The sequence below is a fragment of the Choristoneura fumiferana genome, chromosome 20 (assembly GCF_025370935.1).
Source record: "Choristoneura fumiferana chromosome 20, NRCan_CFum_1, whole genome shotgun sequence".
Classification (NCBI taxonomy): domain Eukaryota; kingdom Metazoa; phylum Arthropoda; class Insecta; order Lepidoptera; family Tortricidae; genus Choristoneura; species Choristoneura fumiferana.
This window is the reverse complement of record NC_133491.1, coordinates 5,704,259-5,722,158: the sequence shown is the minus strand read 5'-3', so window position 1 is coordinate 5,722,158 and position 17,900 is coordinate 5,704,259. Positions and strand designations below refer to the sequence as shown.

The following is a 17,900-nucleotide window of genomic DNA, read 5'->3' as shown; positions in this document are numbered from 1 at the left end:
CATTCTTTTTCTGCATACAAATACAAATTGATATTTGGCTGTAAAAGAAGTAGTTTAAAACTGGAAAATATGAAAAAAAAATACATTTATTCCTTTATAGAGACATTAATGTAACAGTTGTTAACATTACAACAGAAGAATTTCAACATGAAATTGAAAAAAAAAACTGAACATAAATAAGAAATTGTTATCCATTCATTGTTCATTGCATATGTCTATTTCACATTTTCAATTGCTCAAGAGTTAATTGGAAGAGATTGCTCTTTAACTTAAGGCTGCCTATTGGCCTATTGTTTATAGGTGTACTTTTAATCTTCTTTAGTAGGTACCTGTGTTGTGTATCGATAGATATGAATATCAGAAAACGATAAGTGAGAAGTCACTATGACAGATCAAAAGATGCCATGAAAATACGGCTCTTTGGTAATGAGTTAATTTTACTTCACATCTTTTAATATGGCACAGCACATTCTAGCGTCATCAGCTTCCACCAAGCAAATGGAGGTGCTAATTTTTGGCTTACCGAGTCTGTGTTGGTAGATATCTTTAAATTCATACCATCTTTTGCATGGAATCTCCAATTTGAATAATTCAAAAAGTAATTTATAGGTATTGAAACACTCTTGAATATGAAATGATTTATTTGGCTAAGGATTAATACAGAGGTATCTATTAATAACATGGTCTGATATTGGGGCATTTCTATCAACTTTTAAGAAGTAGTTATATGGACATAATTATAATTACAATGGTTGGACATTAGATATTCCTAAGTTTTTTGTAGATATTGATATATACTTTAATATTATAGAACATTTTTTTGATTTATTATCAATAGTTAGTTTACGCAGCACATGCAATGAAAGATATTTTGTCTTGAGTTATTTATTATATAGGGTGTCCCAGAAGCACCACGTCACAGTGACACCAGAGGTAGGCCTGCTCAAGAGGAACCTAACCAACCTAACATGACCCCAGTAAAAGTTGCACGGTTTTCGAGTTATTACCGAAATAAAGATTTTTGGGGATACTCCCCTTTGTCTTGACATTTTTAGTACCAGCATCGACTTGGAAAGCTCTTAATAACAGTTTTTTATGTGTATCGAATCGTGAATAGTTACTTCAGAAGTGCAGTGTGTTATTTTGTCAGTAACTACCGTAAAATGCTGAAAAAAACGTTATTAATCTTGATTTAAGTTGACTCAAAAACATGAATTTCAACTTTAACCATCTGCCATGAAAAAAAATTACTAGAAACGAAAAAAATAAATAACGTCGATAAATTGGGCATGTTATGCAGATTCAGAAATGGTATGACACATGTATCTTACTGCAATAACATTAGGCATTCTTATCACTTTGCTGATGCCGCAAGCTGTCACTGTTAAGTAAAAACATGCTACATTACCTACTAATTTATTGAATAAGGCGTTACTTTGCCGAGGTCCATATTAATGAACTGAAACAATCACCTACTTTGCTCACCCGCAACCTTATGATAGCTACGTTTATACTAGAAATGTGTGTTCATTCAGTTCCTCCTCCTCCACACTCCAAAATAAATGGTAGTTCGAAGGACTCGCGCTGCTAGACAGACTTGACACCCCATACTTCAGTCTACTCGTGACCACGGCCACTGTAATGTTGTCGAAATGCCGAGGTAAATATTACTCGTGTGTGTTAACGTGATAAGTCCCGTTGGTGGTATTTTGACTATGAATGAAAATCACGAAAGTTTAAAACGTTAGATAATATTATTTGGTTAACGCTATAATCTGGACATCTTAAAGATACAGATAAAGATAAAGGTCAAAGTGAACAGACACCTTCTAGACAACGTGTAACATCTTAGGCCTCATCTTCGCCTTCCATCAAGCGAGATTGAGGCCAAACGTAAGCCTATTAAAAATATTCCAAAACCCGAATTTTTTCAATAAAATATTGTGGACTGAAGAATCGGCTTGCAAATGGGATGGATATTTCAATGTACATAACGTCCATAGCTGGCAGACAGAAAACCACATAGTCACATGAAAAACGAGAAGATCGCTCCCAATACCAATTCAAAATTAATTTGTGGAGTGGAATTCTCAATGGACAAATTGTGGGACCGGTCGAGTTGCCTCCTATTCTTAATGGTAGAAACTATTTACAGTTTTTGCAAAACGACCTGCCTGGTTTATTAGAAGATGTACCGTTAGCACTGACACGAACCATGTGGTACCAACAAGATGGTTGCTCGGCACATTACGCTCGCCTAGTCCGTGAGCACCTCACTCAGCGAAACATTCCCTGAGAGATGGATTGGTCGATTGGGACCAATTTTATGGCCACCGCGTTCCCCGGATCTAAACCCACTAGATTTTTTTTATTGGGGATGTTTAAAAGACAAAGTTTACGCGAAATTAATACGCTCTGATGAAAGATCGGAAGTCAGTTTACGAAAATTGAGACGAAATTTTATTAAACGATGTTTTTTGTGCATCAGAGTCCATGGGAGACAATTTGAACATTTATTGTGAACTAAATTTATTCCAATAAATGAATGAAAGATAAACCTGTTTTTAACCACCCACGCAAAAAGAGGGGTGTTATAAGTTTCACCGCTATGTCTGTCTGTCTGTCTGTGGCACCTTAGCTCTTAAACGGGTGAATCGATTTGAATGCGGTTTTTTATTTGAAAGCAGATTTCCTAGCGATGGTTCTTAGACATGTTCTATCAAAATTGGTTCAGCCGTTTTTGAGATACTGAACTTTGAAGTGACAATATTAGGGGTTTTGCAACTTTTTGTTGGTTAGACTATTAATTAACATTGTTAACCCCCGACGCAAAAAGAGGGGTGCCATAAGTTTGACCGCTATGTGTGTCTGTCTGTCTGTCTGTGTGTCTGTCCGTGCCACTAGCTCTTAAACGCGTAAACCGATTTGAATGCGTTTTATTTATTTATTTGAAAGGTTTTCTAGCGATGGTTCTAAGACATGTTCTATCAAAATCGTTTCAGCCGCTTTTGAAATTTTGAACTTTGAAGTGACAAAGTTGGGGATTTTCCAACTTTTTTTTGGTTAGGTTATATCCGGTTCTCTAGGATCCGGTCCTAGCCTGGAAAAGGGAGACAAACATTAATATTTAGCCTTCGTGCATTTGGCAAAATAATTGTATCAGATAATAGATGAGTTATCGCTGTACACAGCATTTTTGCACCACTTAGCAGGGACTGCTTTCGGAGTTCCAGTTTTAAGTTGGTTCGATAGGGCTTCGCTAAAGTGATAAGAATGCCTAATGTTCTTGGAGTAAGATACATGTGTTATACCATTTCTGAATCTGCATAACATGCCTAATTTATTGACGTTATTTATTTGCTTCCTTTCTAGTATTTTTTTTTTCATGGCAGAAGGTTAAAGTTAAAATTCATGTTTTTGAGATAATTTAAATCAGGATTAATGAAGTTTTTTTCAGCATTTTACGGTAGTTACTGACAAAATAACACACACTGCACTTCTGAAGTAACTATTCACGATTCGATACACATAAAAAACTGTTATTAAGAGCTTTCCAAGTCGATGCTGGTACTAAAATCGTCAAGACAAAGGGGAGTATCCCCAAAAATCTTTATTTCGGTAATAACTCGAAAACCGTGCAACTTTTACTGGGGTCATGTTAGGTTGGTTAGGTTTCTCTTGAGCTGGCCTACCTCTGGTGTCACTGTTACGTGGTACTTCTGGGACACCCTGTATGGCAATTTTTTTACAAGCTTTTATTTAGTTTCACCTGTCCTGTTGTCTGTAGTCAAATCTTGCAAGTTAAATTTGACCAACTTTCAGTAGTTCCCGCGGGATAGCGATAAACGAATTGTTCACGGGCGGGGAGACGATCCTGGCCGGAACACCAGGATGTCACTACCAGATTATTGTATTGTCAGATTGCCAGATTATTGTTGTATCCGGATTGACTTGAAATTTGGAATACTTATGTAAATTGCGTGACAATACAATAATCTGGTAGTGACATCCTGGTGATCTGGCTAGGATCGTCTCCCCGCCCACGTAGAATTCGTTTATCGGTATTCCGCGGGAACTATGCACTTATGCGGGATTAAAACTATACTATGTTCTTTCCCGGGACCCCAACAAGGAATTTCGTCTAAATCAGTTCAGCGGTTGAAGCGTGAAAAGGTAACAGACAGAGTTACTTTCACATTTAGGTATAATAATATATTTCACATTTAATGTGAAAATAACTCTGTCTGTCTGTAGATTGACTTGAAATTTGGAATACTTATGTAAATTGCGTGACAATACAATAATCTGGTAGTGACATCCTGGTGGTCCGGCCAGGGTCGTCTCCCCGCCCGCGTATAGTTCGTTTATCGCTATTCCGCGGGAACTATGCAATTTTCCGGGATAAAAACTATCCTATGTTCTTTCCCGGGACCCCAAGACCCAGAAGAAGAAGGAATTTCGTCTAAATCAGTTCAGCGGTTGAAGCGTGAAAAGGTAACAGACAGACAGAGTTACTTTCACATTAAGGTATAATAATATCATCATCATCGTCATCCCAGCCTATATACGTCCCACTGCAGGGCACAGGCCTCCCCTCAGATAGGGCTTGGGCATTAGTTCCCACGCGGGCCCAGTGCGGATTGGGAACTTCACACTCAGCATTGAATTGCTTCGCAGCTTTGTGCAGGTTTCCTCACGATGTTTTCCTTCACCGTAAAGCTCGTGGTATAATAATATATTTCACATTGAATGTGAAAATAAATCTGTCTGCCTGTTACTGTGTCTGTGTGTTTAATTTATTAGATTAAATATTGATTGGTGATTATTATTTCTTATGCTATATTATGTTATTATTTGATATTATTTGGGTATTTTATAATTCGGGAATATAATTGAATGAACTATTGTTAATTTATGAATGTATTAAATAGACTATTGCACGTCTCTCCGAGACAGGATATGATGTACTGATAACTAAACATATACTGATTTAACATCTATGTAATAACTTATGACCTTGCAATAAACATTTAGAATATTTTTTTTTTTACCTTTTAGTAGGAATATTATAAGTATATACATATAAATCATTTCAGTGGTTTAAGCGTGAAGAGGTAACAAATATGCAGACAGAGCTAAGGGTAGTATGGAATACAATTAATCAATCGATCAAAACAATCAATAATTTTAATTAATACATCCGGTCATTGGCTAACCCCTGCTTTAAATCGCGTATGAGTCGGTCACGGTCCTCCCTTGCGCGCTGCAGAGCGTCGGCGGCGGCGGTGGCGGGGCCGGCGGGGGCTGCGGGCGCGGCGTCGCTCTTCGGCAGCGCCTTGCCCGTGAGCGGCTCGGCCCGTGAGCCCAACACTCGCCCGGCGCCGTCTCGGGCTCGCAGAGCAGCTGCCGCGCGCCCAGCAGACACCTCCAGCGCCCTGATAGATATAAAACGACACATTATGTACACGTACGTGTATGTCTGGTGGCGTGCTCACGTCGACACGCCGATCTCGTGCAGTGCTCATATAGTTTAGCTATGTCTGTCTGTCTGTCCGTCCATTCGTTCACGGCTTATCTTAGCGACTATAAGAGCTAGAAAGTTATAATTTTGCATGGATTAACCCAACAAAACTGTAAAATAAAAATTATTTTCTTCTTATTCTTTCCTTTTGTACCCAAATAAACATTAAAACATTTCCGACCATTCGGCCTTATGTGGACACCCATACGCGTTTCATCTCCACTTATGGTGGAGGGTGACAGCCTTTATAATAGTGCATTGTGTCTTAAGGGCGGTAAATAAGGAATTACGAACTAGAGGCTATTAGAAGCCCGAAGTCGAAGACTGAGGGCTTTAATGAGTCGATAATTGTAATTCTAGTACCGTTCGTGCGACATACAATGTTTTTCATCACATTTACCAGTAAAATTGTAAACTAATATTTTTTCAAAAATTGCCGATACTGCTGAATGCGCTCTTGGCAGTATGTGCCCGACCAGCACGAGCAGTACCAAACTCATTTACCGGCCTTGGGCTTCATGACAAGAAAATTAGTACGGGCAATGACTCATTTACCTACCGACCACGGGTTTTATGACAAGCACATTAAGGTCGAGGGTTTTATTTGGGGGGTTGCAACCAAGGTAGCCTGCATGTTACGACACTGTTTACGAGCAAGTGTGATGAAAAAACCATAAAACGTCATAAAATTAGGTGGTCCGTCGCGTCGTGTCCGATGAATTATGAGCGCGATACTCAACCTCACGATATTACCAAAAATATAGGTACATTAATTTCATTTAACGTATACGTTCCCAATCTCTTTTACAAGAAAGGAAATTATTCTCCTCCTTTACGTAACAGTTAAATATACCAATTTTATCTGTTTTACACTTCTGATCTGAAGGCAGTCTAGTCTAGTGCCTAAATCCAGGGCACCAATAATAACAACACGTAGTTATTATTATTATTCCCCTTAATGGCGGCCTTAAGGCTTGGGCCAATGTCAGTTACGATGACAGGGTTGCGGTTTATTCTGCAGAACGCCAACAGTTTGACAACACGTAGTTACGGTTCAACAATTTATTCTATACTGACGCAAGCGAACTACCCATACATTCTTCCTTCTGACTTATTACTTATACTTACCGAAACTTGGAATATTCCGTACAAAATACGAAATACGTAGAAAAATATTACTTAATTTTTTTGTAATGGCTACGGAACCCTATTTTGGGCATGTCCGACACGCTCTTGGGCGTTTTTTTTAATGACTTTCTTAATATTTTTTACATAATTTACCGCGATCCCGTTAGAGGCAGCGGTAAATATGTATTCTACACTCCATCTGCAAATTATTTTACCGGGCCCATAATTCACTCAACGTGTCTATGGTAGCCAGCAGTGCAGCGCGTCGGCAGCCGCCCTCCATCTTTTTCCTAATTTTAATAGACACAGTAACAGTGTCGACGGAGCTCAGCAGTTTTTGTGTAGTTTTGGCCCTTCGGGCTGATGCAAACTTAACATAACCTAAACCTAAACCTATGCGTCGATTTAAATTTTAACTACATATTTTTTTTAAAAGTCAAACTTAGGTACAGATTGGTAGTTACAGATGGTGCATGTCTTCCTCGATTATAGCGGCCACAGTAATACATACTTAATATGTGAAACTTTTAAGTGTCTAGCTATTACGGCTCAAGAGATAGAACCCTGTGACGGACGGACAGACAGATATACAGACAGACAGACAGCGGAGTCTCAGTAATAGGGTCCCGTTGAGTTCAGAACCCCAAAAATTACTTCGAACTGGCGCCGCCAGTGCGAAAAGCTCCAGCGCCCACTAGGCGGAGGTACCGGCTCCGTGCGGAAACTATGATTTGACAGATATTTCAATAAATTTACCTTTGAGTATGCCAAAGGTTTGATCGATGGAGGAGCGCGCCCTCTTCTGCACCTCGTTATAAGTAGTAACCTCGGGGGAGTCCTCCGCAGCTCCGTCTACCGGGATCACCATGTACTCCCGCAGGGGTAGCCAGAATCACCTGCGATTGTTTTCTGCGTGTTAGTAATAAATAAATAAAAACCGGCCAAGAGCGTGTCGTACACGCCCAGGATAGGGTTCCGTAGCCATTACGAAAAAATCAAATAATATTTTTCTAAGGATTTGGTATTGTGTACTGAATCTTCCAAGTGTATGTATATTTTATACCTTAGGCTGCTATTTACTCTTAAACTACTAATAATTCTCAAGCAATCTTAGCCGCTATAATTTTCCTTGTAAATTTGATATATTTACTACCATTCTGAGTTTTTTCAAATTTTTCCACCCAACAGTTTAGATTTTAGAGGGGGCGGGGGGACTCGATTTCAATGAAAATTTTCACTTTAAAGTTGAATATTTCACAAACAGACCACTGAATAGAAAAATTGTCTTAGCAACCCCCCAATGGTTTTAAAAGACCTATCCAACGAGACCCCTCAATATAGGGTTAGTCGAGAAAAAAAATCACCCCCACTTTACGTCGGTACTCTAAAAAAATTTTTTTTTACTCTTTTTTATTGTACCACTTTGTCGGCGTGACTGATATGTATACTCATGTCAAATTACAGCTTTCTAGTACTAACGGTCTCTGAGCTTACCCGCGGACAGACAGACAAACGGACAGACACGGCGAAACTATAAAGGTTCCTAGTTGACTCATCATCATCATCATCATGTCAGCCGAAAGACGTCCACTGCTGGACATAGGCCTCCCCAAGGCTCTCCACTCAGACCAGTCTTGTGTTTTCCGCATCCCGATCCCGCGATCTTAACCAAGTCGTCGCTCCATCTTGTTGGAGGCCTACCGACAGCTCGTCTCCCGGTCCGCGGACGCCATTCGAGAACCTCCTGACACCATCGGCCATCAGTCCTGCGAGCAATGTGCCCCGCCCACTGCCACTTTAGTCTCGCAATTCTTCGGGCTATGTCGGTAACATTAGTTCTACTGCGGATATCATCGTTTCTAATTCTATCCCGCAGAGAAACCCCAAGCATAGCCCTCTCCATAGCCCTCTGAGTGACTTTGAGTTTTCTCATGAGGCCCATCGTTAGCGCCCACGTCTCAGATCCGTATGTCATCACTGGCAACACACACAGCAGTAGTAGTAGTAGTTGACTACGGATCTTTAAAAAATATCTCGAGGTGAACATTACATACACTAATAACATAATTAATAATACAATAACTTTTAATATATCGGATAATCAACCGATACTTTTCGCGTGTAATACAGAATATTGCAATAAAAAGGTCAAGAGTATTATGGTGGCTTTCAATTCAACCCACCCATGCTTTTATATTTATCCAAATCCTGTTGGAAGGATGTCCCATGCTCAAGTTTAATCGTAAGCTTAAGTATCGACTTCCAAACTGGCTGCCAGCCGAAGATACGCTGACGCGACGTTTCAGTACCACAGGTTTGCGTACTTCTGGCTTGGTGGCTAGCCGAGGTTCCTTTACAGCTTCTAATTATTACTCTTACAATCACATACCTTCCCAACAAGGCGGCCCTTTCATGTGTGCTGCAGAGATTTTCAAAGTGCTTCCTGAAGTTCCTGAGCTCCCCATTCTGCCACATAAATGAATCATGCGTCGCTCCACTATATGACGCGTCCACATTTAAAATTGAGTTCATATCATCACATATCTGAAAAGCAGAGAAAATTTTGTGTGGTTTAAATTTTTATATAATACTAGCCTGTTACCCGCGAATCCGTCCGCTTAGAATTCGGTTCTCACTATCCTGCTGGAACTATGAAATTTTCCAGGATAAAAACTATCCTATGTCCTTTCCCGGGACTCAAACTATCTGTGTACAGAATTTCATCTAAATCGGTTCAGACAAACAGACTTAAAAACGGGATTTTTTACCAGTTTCTATAACTATTTGTAAAAGATTTCTACCTACAATATGATACACAAATTCCATGAAGACAAAAATCATTTCAAATATTGTATAAAAGTAAAGACACTATATGGGCTACTAAAAAAAAAGAGTAAAAGTGCTAAACTACATATCACTTACCATTATTGTACATAAAGGGAGCGGTAATGTTTTATCTTGAAAAATCTCCTCATACATTGTTGGCCCGATAACTGCAATAATGTGGGTGCAATTAATGGCAGCACACATCCAGGGCAAATTAAATTTATTGTAGAATCTGCAAAACATACAGAATAAGTAGTCAAAGTCAAAATATCTTTATTCAATTTAGGCTATAACAAGCACTTATGGAAGTAAATACATAAGTAGCATTTGCATGTCATATATATGTGCTTGTGATAAGATTTGCTATGGAGATAGCCTGCAGTTAATTTGCATTCCAGAAGTTGTGGCCAAAAATCTAATTCGGAATAACTTTTTTAAAATATTTATTATTTAAACTGATAAACTAGCAGCTCATTGAACTAATATGTTGTGGGACATTGGGACCCAATAGTCCCTCCCTACACATCCTTGATAATCTCCCCTACCATAAAACTTCAAAGCTGTAAGAAATCTGGAAAATTAAACAGTTGGTTTTTAGGTTGTTATTTCATCTTGCCATATTTCACTTTTAAATATACTCGCTGGTAAATCTAACCACCCTCCTTCCTTAGGAATATATATGAAGAATGGGCAGTTAGATCTGTCGGTGAGTATGTAATGACTCTTTGCTGGGAATCTTATTAATTTTATAAAACTTCTACAGTATCTTTGTCTTGTGTGGTATGTAACACTGCTGACACGGCTGCTGACATATAATTCTCTTTGTATTTTTTTATATTTGTAACCATTTTTCTTGCTTATTACATAAAAGTGAGTGGTCCATATTTATATAATACTACCTGGTGCCCACTGCTCTATCTGCAAAGAATTTGCTTATGGCTATCCCGCAGGAGCTATGAAATTTTCATGGATTAAAAACTATCCTATGTCCTTTCCCAGGACTCAAACTACTTTTACATCAAATTTTGTCTAAATTGGTTCAGTGGTTTAAGTGTGTGCATAGAGGTAACAGAAAGACAGACACTTTTTTGCATTTATAATACTAGCCACAGCAACAGCCCACAACTCCATCTGCATAGAATTCCATGTCCTTTATGGTATTTCATCTAAATCAGGTCAAAAGTGCCACAAAAGTTCTAGGCTCTGATAATATTAGTATGATCACTATGGATAAGGGCTTACCTTTATGGTAGGGTCGATTCCACGGCTATTTAGCTTAGGAGGAAGTAAGGGTACCACCTCCGCACAGAGGGCCTTAAACACCTCCTGAGTCAGCCAGAAGGTCAGTTAGATATTCAGGTAAAGCTTCTACCACTAATAAAATCGTTTCATTAGTTCAACTAAAAAAAAGAAACGAATTTTCAAAAATCATTAAAAATTTCTGCTACGAACATGCAACTGCTGTGGAAAATTTCATTCTTGTAAATATCTACTGACACTGTAAGTCTTCTATCAGTTATATATTATTCTTTACACAACTGCCCAAAGAAAAAAAAGAGTTTTGCCTAGTTTTACTAGACAATTTACGAAATTTACTGCTTGCGTAGCTTTCTTTAGAAGTGTATATACAAGTATTTTAATAATTTCTCATATATTTTCGAGCCAAAGAAACTTCATTTATCTCAAAAGAAATAAGATAACTGTTTTAACTAAGAAAATGTTGTTAAAACTGCCAAAGATTTGTATTAAATTAAATAAAAACACAATTACATTGATAAAGCTGGATCACATCACACTGTCACTGTCACACACAAGTTCGCATCAAAACAAACAAAATCGTCCACAAGGTCGCTTTTCCTGCAACATTCATTGAATCGAAGCCAAAACGACAACAATTTAGTTATCGTGTGATTTTGACATTTCTACTCGAAAATCTTTACGTCAAAACTCGAAATCGTTGGCGAAGTTTGCTTTTCATGGTAGGCCAAATCCGTAACCAATCTCGAAGTTTGAGTTTCGTAGTAGACAAAACCGCTCGAAACTAGTCGAAACGAACTTCGGATCGAAAACGAAATCGAAGTAACTTCGTGGTAGCAAATCATCGAAACGAAGCCCGTAACTTCCAACTTCGAGTTTCGTGGTAGCACTCCAGCCCGATATCTTAAAATAATGCCGCTAGCTAGTGTTATCATCCGTAAAAACGCGCCATCGTTGACACTTCGTCACACTGAAACGTCAAACGTATAATCTTGGACATATTTTATCATCACAAAAGCCTTAAAATATTAATTCTGCGCAGTAAATACAACCCTTTTTAGTTCTCCGCAACCATTCCTCATACCGAGTGATCAGTTACCAACCAAAACCACCATGGTCGTTCGTGAACGCCATGTTGGTTAAAATCCAATGCCCCTAGGGAATTCTATGCCATTTTATCGACGGAATAGTCGGAAGCATTTAGCTCGTGTATTAGCTGACGCTTGAAGCTAAACCATACAGTGTGGAGTTCTGGCATAATCAAAGCGAGCCTACGTCACAAACGGTGAGTGAAAAAGTTATCTTTTTACATATTAGGTGTTTTTTGCACGCCGATAATTCGACAATGCTAGGTGCCTCCCAGTTTCGATAAAATTGGCTAAATCAGCATTTTACCTGACACTGCATATTAAATTACGTTACAGAAGTCGCGCCTGTAAAATAGCTTAATTACGAACGAACATTAAGTTCCCAGTCTACAAACTATTCATTAAAATTTAACTTAACTAGGTAGTGTAATGAAATGAATAAAATCAGCATAGCATTATCAGCTCGTCTGTTGCTTATCGAAGTATTTTGTTCATCAACTTAATTATTATTTTCGATGGCATGAATATTTTAGTTCTCTAGATGTGAATTATTTTTGATGCTACATTGTTAGTACATTTTGGAAGCATATAGATTCTAAAAGCAAAATATTACCAATACTAGACACTAGATCAGGGTTACTTGTACATTTAAGAAGTGCATTAAGCTGTCTTCTATGGAATTCTACCACTTGCAAATGTGCATCAAGTTGAATGTTTTGCTGGTTTATTTTTTGTGTATTATGATTATGACAGACCATTATAATGGATTTCTATCATGACTTAAAACTGTCTATTGTTATGAAAAAGAATGAGGTGATTTATTTTTTAGAATCCTTCAATTCTACAAAATACCTACATACAGTCAAAACCGTGTGCTGGGGTAATTTCTACATACTTATGCTAAAAGAGTTTTATATTCTAAATACGTCATACATAAAACCTTAATACTCATTTCGCATTTGAAAAATAATACATGCTAAATTTCCCAACAAATGTCAATTTAACAGTTGTGCAAAATAATCTGTAAGATGATGATGTAGATGTCGCTAGCGCCGCTGCTTAAGTGACTAAGTAAGAAACACAAGCTGAGATATGAGGTGCATAGGGAAATTCGTGTCGGTACCGTTGACCATCAGTGGTGTAGCGGTATAGCACGCGGTACGGATTACCGAGGACCTGGATTCGATTCCCAGTGATGGTCTTATTTTTCTGTTTTTTCTGTGCATCTATATTTCAGTTTGTATTTTCAATTTCGGTTTTACGGGATGACCGTAAAAGTAAAAATTTGGAATTGAAATAAAAAATACAAAAAGATTCCAAAAAACCAATCTTAATAATCTGTAAGGTCAAATAATAGTTTTTTGAAACATTCATAACTGAAAATTAGCTTTAATGACCAAGTCCCAATCCAACTCCTTGTTAGATTGAGATAATGGACTTAACGCAATATCCTGATTTTATATTTATTTACAGATGATGCACCTTCATCCGTAAATATAAAATCAGGATATTGCGTCATAACTGCAAATTTTTATGAATAATTATATCTACACAAAACTAAAACAAGAAAAAATTATAATTTTTGTTTTTTCTTTGTAGATTATAGATAGAAATCTAGTTTTTTATGAAAATATATTTCAAGAAAAAAATGTTCTATTGTTATGTGAAAACTACAGTTTTTTTACATAGGACTTTATTTACCAGTATCAATTGTAAGCAGAATTGCAATGTAATTTTAAAGTATTGAATTTAAACTCCCCGCCCGTTTCGCCAGGTGAACTGACGACATCGTGAGAGTTGCGGGAAACCGGTAGATGCAAGTCGCGAGTTGTCGTTCATTGTGGCGTTCTAAGGGGGAGGCCTTTGTCCAGCAGTGGACGTCTTCCGGCTGATGATGATGATGATGAATTTAAACTAACTACAACACTTTAAAATGAATATTTATAAGATACCCTTATTATTAATTCAACTTAAGGCTAATTGTCATTTTAATGTGTGTCTGTCCTTATCAAGGTCATTCAGTACAGGTCAAGATGTCAACAAGGCAAAAAGATAGAATAGAATAGAATAGTTTATTAAAAACACATTTATCCAAGCAATTCTAAATATGACATAATATTTTTTTTATCCTGTTTTTGTTGAGGCTTTGAACACTCCAGGTGATCATTTCAGCCTCATTTGAGTTCCGAGCACATTCCAACAACAAATGGGACAAGTCTTCTACCATCTGGCAAATCTCACACAGAGGTGATGGTTTAGCTCTCATGACCCTTCGAGGGTTTTCGTTTCACCAAGAGTTTTATGAAAGGCTTGGCTTACCATTCGTGAGGATTTTTAAGCCCTTTTATGTATGGTAGATAAATAAATGGTACCCAGCCTTTCAATGCTAAAATACGAATTTTTCCTTTTACAATAGTAAGAGTCTTATTATAGAGAGTTCTTCTTTTTTTTAGCATTAGAAAGCAGGTAAGCGATCTTTTTATTGAAAAACACTTTTGAAAAATAAGTCACAGCAAATATGTACCAATTAGCAAGGACATAATGATCTTTTACATGCTTTTGATATCATAAGTAATAGTTACTGTTTTTTTTTAAAACGTTTTTCAATAATAAGACTCATCAAGATTGTTTACCCTTTTTCTAATACTAAAAAAAACGAAGTATATAATAAGAGACAATACATTTATATTATTTTTATTTCACAACTGGATGTGTACATTTTTTCGCCCACTTATCTGTCTGTGAGAAATCGGGAGATTTTTCTCGATCCTCCTCCCCCCAAATCTTACGCGAGAATTAGTAAAATGCATATTTTTAGAGCTCCTGTGCTACCTTCTTTGTGGCATTCCTTTAATGTGATATTCAGTCGGCGTTGGCCATAGTATACTGGAGGAACATTATTTATCTAATTTTGCCTAGTTTTCTCGCATTTTAACTAACGAAAAAATAACGTGAGATTTAACCTTTTCGACGCCAACGATTCTAATATATACGCACCGCAGGTTCAACGACCTATATATACGTCCATTATTTCAATGCAAAAGCAACCTTCGTTCAATTGTGTTAAGATTCAATTTTAGGCATTGCAATATAGAAGCCTGGCGTATGGATGATGTCTTTTGTATTTGACGTGGCGGCGAAAAGGTTAAAGAGATTTGGCTTGACCTCCTCCCCCCCCCTTAACACTTCACATAGTCAATAATAATAATAATTTAATTTATTTCAGACAGAATCCATATTGTGTTAGTATAACAAAAAATAATAAAAAAAAAACATTTATCCAGTAAATAGGCCGCAATGGGCACTTTTACACGTCATTTTTTAAACTACCGACTTATTGACTATGTTAGTAGACAAACAAAAAGTCCGTCCTACCACCATAACTATTTTAACCTGAAATTTAATAGCGATATAAATATTGCTAAAAGTATCTCGATATTTCGGCCACATTCCAGCTAGCAAACTATGAAGTGCAAAATTAGAACCACGTGTGTTGCCTACGAAATTCGAAGTTTGTATTCGTACCGTCCCTCTCACTCTCGTATTAAATAATATTAGCGTCAGCAACGGCAAGAGCAAAACACGAAGTACGAATTTTGCACCTCGTAGTAGCCTCCCTATAGCCGCGGTACTAGCAGATTGAAGGGTACGTTCCTTTAGACGCGCGAGTTCTTCGAACTACCTGCGCTTGACCTTATTTTTTTGTAAATGTTGAGGCAAGTTTAGCAATATATTTTAGCCATGATTAAGTCCTGGGCGTGGTTTTAATAATGAGAGAATGGCAAAGGTTTAAACAGCTTTTTGTTATATCAGAAAACAGAAATCATACTGAACTAAGTTTAGATAGAAGCATAGATAGAGAGATAAGGCGTTTATTTGGTACTGCAAACACACACAATAACATTACAGAAATACAAAACAGTCCAAACTTAAAAGTAGACATTTTATAATATGGGTTTGTGTGTGCTGCAGTAGTGCAAAAGAGTCATGGCTCAGTGGCCAACGTTGTTAAGTTTCTTCCTCCCTTCTAGTTACGCTGCAATCAAAAAGCGGGGGTTTAATAGCAAACTTATTTCTAGAAGCAAAATGGAGGCGAAGGCGGAGCCGGGACACGACATGAAGTTTATAAGCGTCACCAGCTCGGAACTGACGGACGAGCAGCGCGAGATGTATGAGTCCGTCCTCACTACGTGGAAACCCATGATGTTCCAACAGCCAGCAAAGCGCTACATATGCCCAGAATGCCACAAGGAATTCAAAAACTACCAAAATCTATACTTACACACAACCCGAGTCCATTCAACCCAAGATTCCGCGGTCGTCTGTGATGTCTGCGACAAGACTTTCAAGAACAAACATTATTTATACATGCATAGGATGAACAAGCATTATTCAGAAGACGAGAAATGCTGCTGTCAGTTCTGCATGCAAGAGTTCCGGACGAGACGTGCTCTACACATGCATGTTAAACGCTACCACCCAACAGCAATACCTGAGATCAAATGCGAGATTTGCGACAAAACCTTTGCAATACCCTGCAAGCTAAGATACCACATGGAGTCTTATCACAGAGAAGATAAAGAGAAATACAAGTGCCACATGTGTCAGAAACTGTACAGGAACCATTTGAATTTAGCTCGGCATTTGAACACCCAGCATTCTGAAGTTGAGCGCCATCCCTGCGTGTTTTGCCCCATGACGTTCAAATCGCGTCATCATATGAAACGCCACATTCTAAACATACATCCGCCGCTAGAATCCAAAGTATCCTGCCCTGAATGTTCGAGAGAGTTCAAGAACGATAGTACTTAAAAGATCACATGCAAATTCACTCGTCTTTAGATACGAAAGTGAAATGCGATATATGTGATAAGTTCTTTCATTCGGCCATCCGTTTGAAGAAGCATAAGAAGATAGTTCACCCAGAACCTGACAAACCGAAGATACGCTGCGAGAAGTGTGACAAGGAATTCGTCCACGCTCATTATCTGAGGAGACACAACAACTCTGTGCACGTTGAAGTTGATGAGACTGAATATCAGCATGAATGTAATCAGTGCGGAAAGAAATTCAAGATTAGGAAGTATCTGAACAATCATCTGCAGCGACATGAGCAGCAGCATCTCAAGCAGATGTCCCTCATGGTGAAAACTGTAATGGGAGGATGGGAAGGAGATAGAGGTGCCAGTGCCGAAGAAAAGGGGAGGAAGCCTAAACAGCCTCCTACAGATATAGAGTTTATTAAATGTGAACCGCAAACGAGTTCCGAATCTGGATCGGGATCTGACGAAAGCGACTCGGAATCTGATTAAATTGGTACGCAAACGTATATTTCGGGGAATTATTCGCCTTCAAGACAAAACTGAGGATGAAATCACTGGCTACTCAATGAATGGATGCCATATTGGAAATATCTTTATTCAATTAACGTCGAAAAATCTACCACGCGTTCAGCAAAAGCTTCTGTTTGTAAATATCGTCAAAGTTCAATGATTTTTGGTTTTGATATTACATACTTTAATGTGACTCTATTGCGGCGTGCTGACGCTTGCTTCGGAAGTTCAACTTTAACTTGCAATATCTAGATGATTATCAAGGAAATAAGCAGTGTTATAGTTACAGATTTGTTATGGATGTTGGATTAAAATATCCTAGATTGAAAATTGAGGTGAAAAATTGCCAGAATGTAAAGAAGTTGCATTTGCCGTGGCTGTTATCAGAAGGATGGATAACTACCTCATTCATTAACCTGTCCTCTCCCAGAGGCACAAATTTGGGCCCATTCCTTTGATCCTGTTATCCTGGAGATGACAGATTAATAAAACGCATTGTGATTTCTGTCGAAAGTTTTTCAAGAATCTCAGTGCAAGTGTGGGTGTGAATTGTGTTTCTGTAAAAGGCTAGTTGGCGCTAGTAGCTGTATCGCGAGGTCCGTATGCAAACTTTGCCATTTTCCTCACGTTTGTGATTGGTTATATAACTAAATGAGCCAATCGCAAGCAAAGCAAGATTGTAACGTCAAACGGACCTTATGATACCAGCGCCATCTAGCGATACTGTCGAGAAACCCTAATTGAAAA

General features: G+C 38.1%; 1 protein-coding gene and 1 pseudogene across 4 annotated transcripts; one reads left to right on the top strand and one right to left on the bottom strand.

The window, feature by feature from the left end:
• Positions 1-623: 623 nt before the first annotated feature.
• LOC141438952 (uncharacterized) lies at positions 624-11,621 on the bottom strand. Of its 4 annotated transcripts, none has more exons than XM_074103035.1 (5): positions 10,718-11,621; positions 9,572-9,707; positions 9,039-9,193; positions 7,406-7,545; positions 624-5,435 (listed from the first exon to the last, which is right to left on the bottom strand). In XM_074103035.1, the coding sequence occupies exons 4-5, from the start codon at positions 7,515-7,517 to the stop codon at positions 5,224-5,226; spliced, it is 324 nt and encodes a 107-aa protein (XP_073959136.1). In that variant the 5' UTR covers positions 7,518-7,545; positions 9,039-9,193; positions 9,572-9,707; positions 10,718-11,621; the 3' UTR covers positions 624-5,223. The 4 variants fall into 4 exon arrangements, with proteins under 4 accessions (XP_073959136.1, XP_073959134.1, XP_073959133.1 ...); XM_074103033.1 differs by lacking the exon at positions 7,406-7,545 and having other exon boundaries at positions 10,718-10,875; positions 10,973-11,621; XM_074103032.1 differs by lacking the exon at positions 7,406-7,545 and having other exon boundaries at positions 10,718-10,875; positions 11,246-11,621.
• Positions 11,622-11,698: 77 nt separating this feature from the next.
• On the top strand, positions 11,699-17,596 carry LOC141439068 (uncharacterized; annotated as a pseudogene).
• The last annotated feature ends 304 nt before the right edge of the window (positions 17,597-17,900 follow it).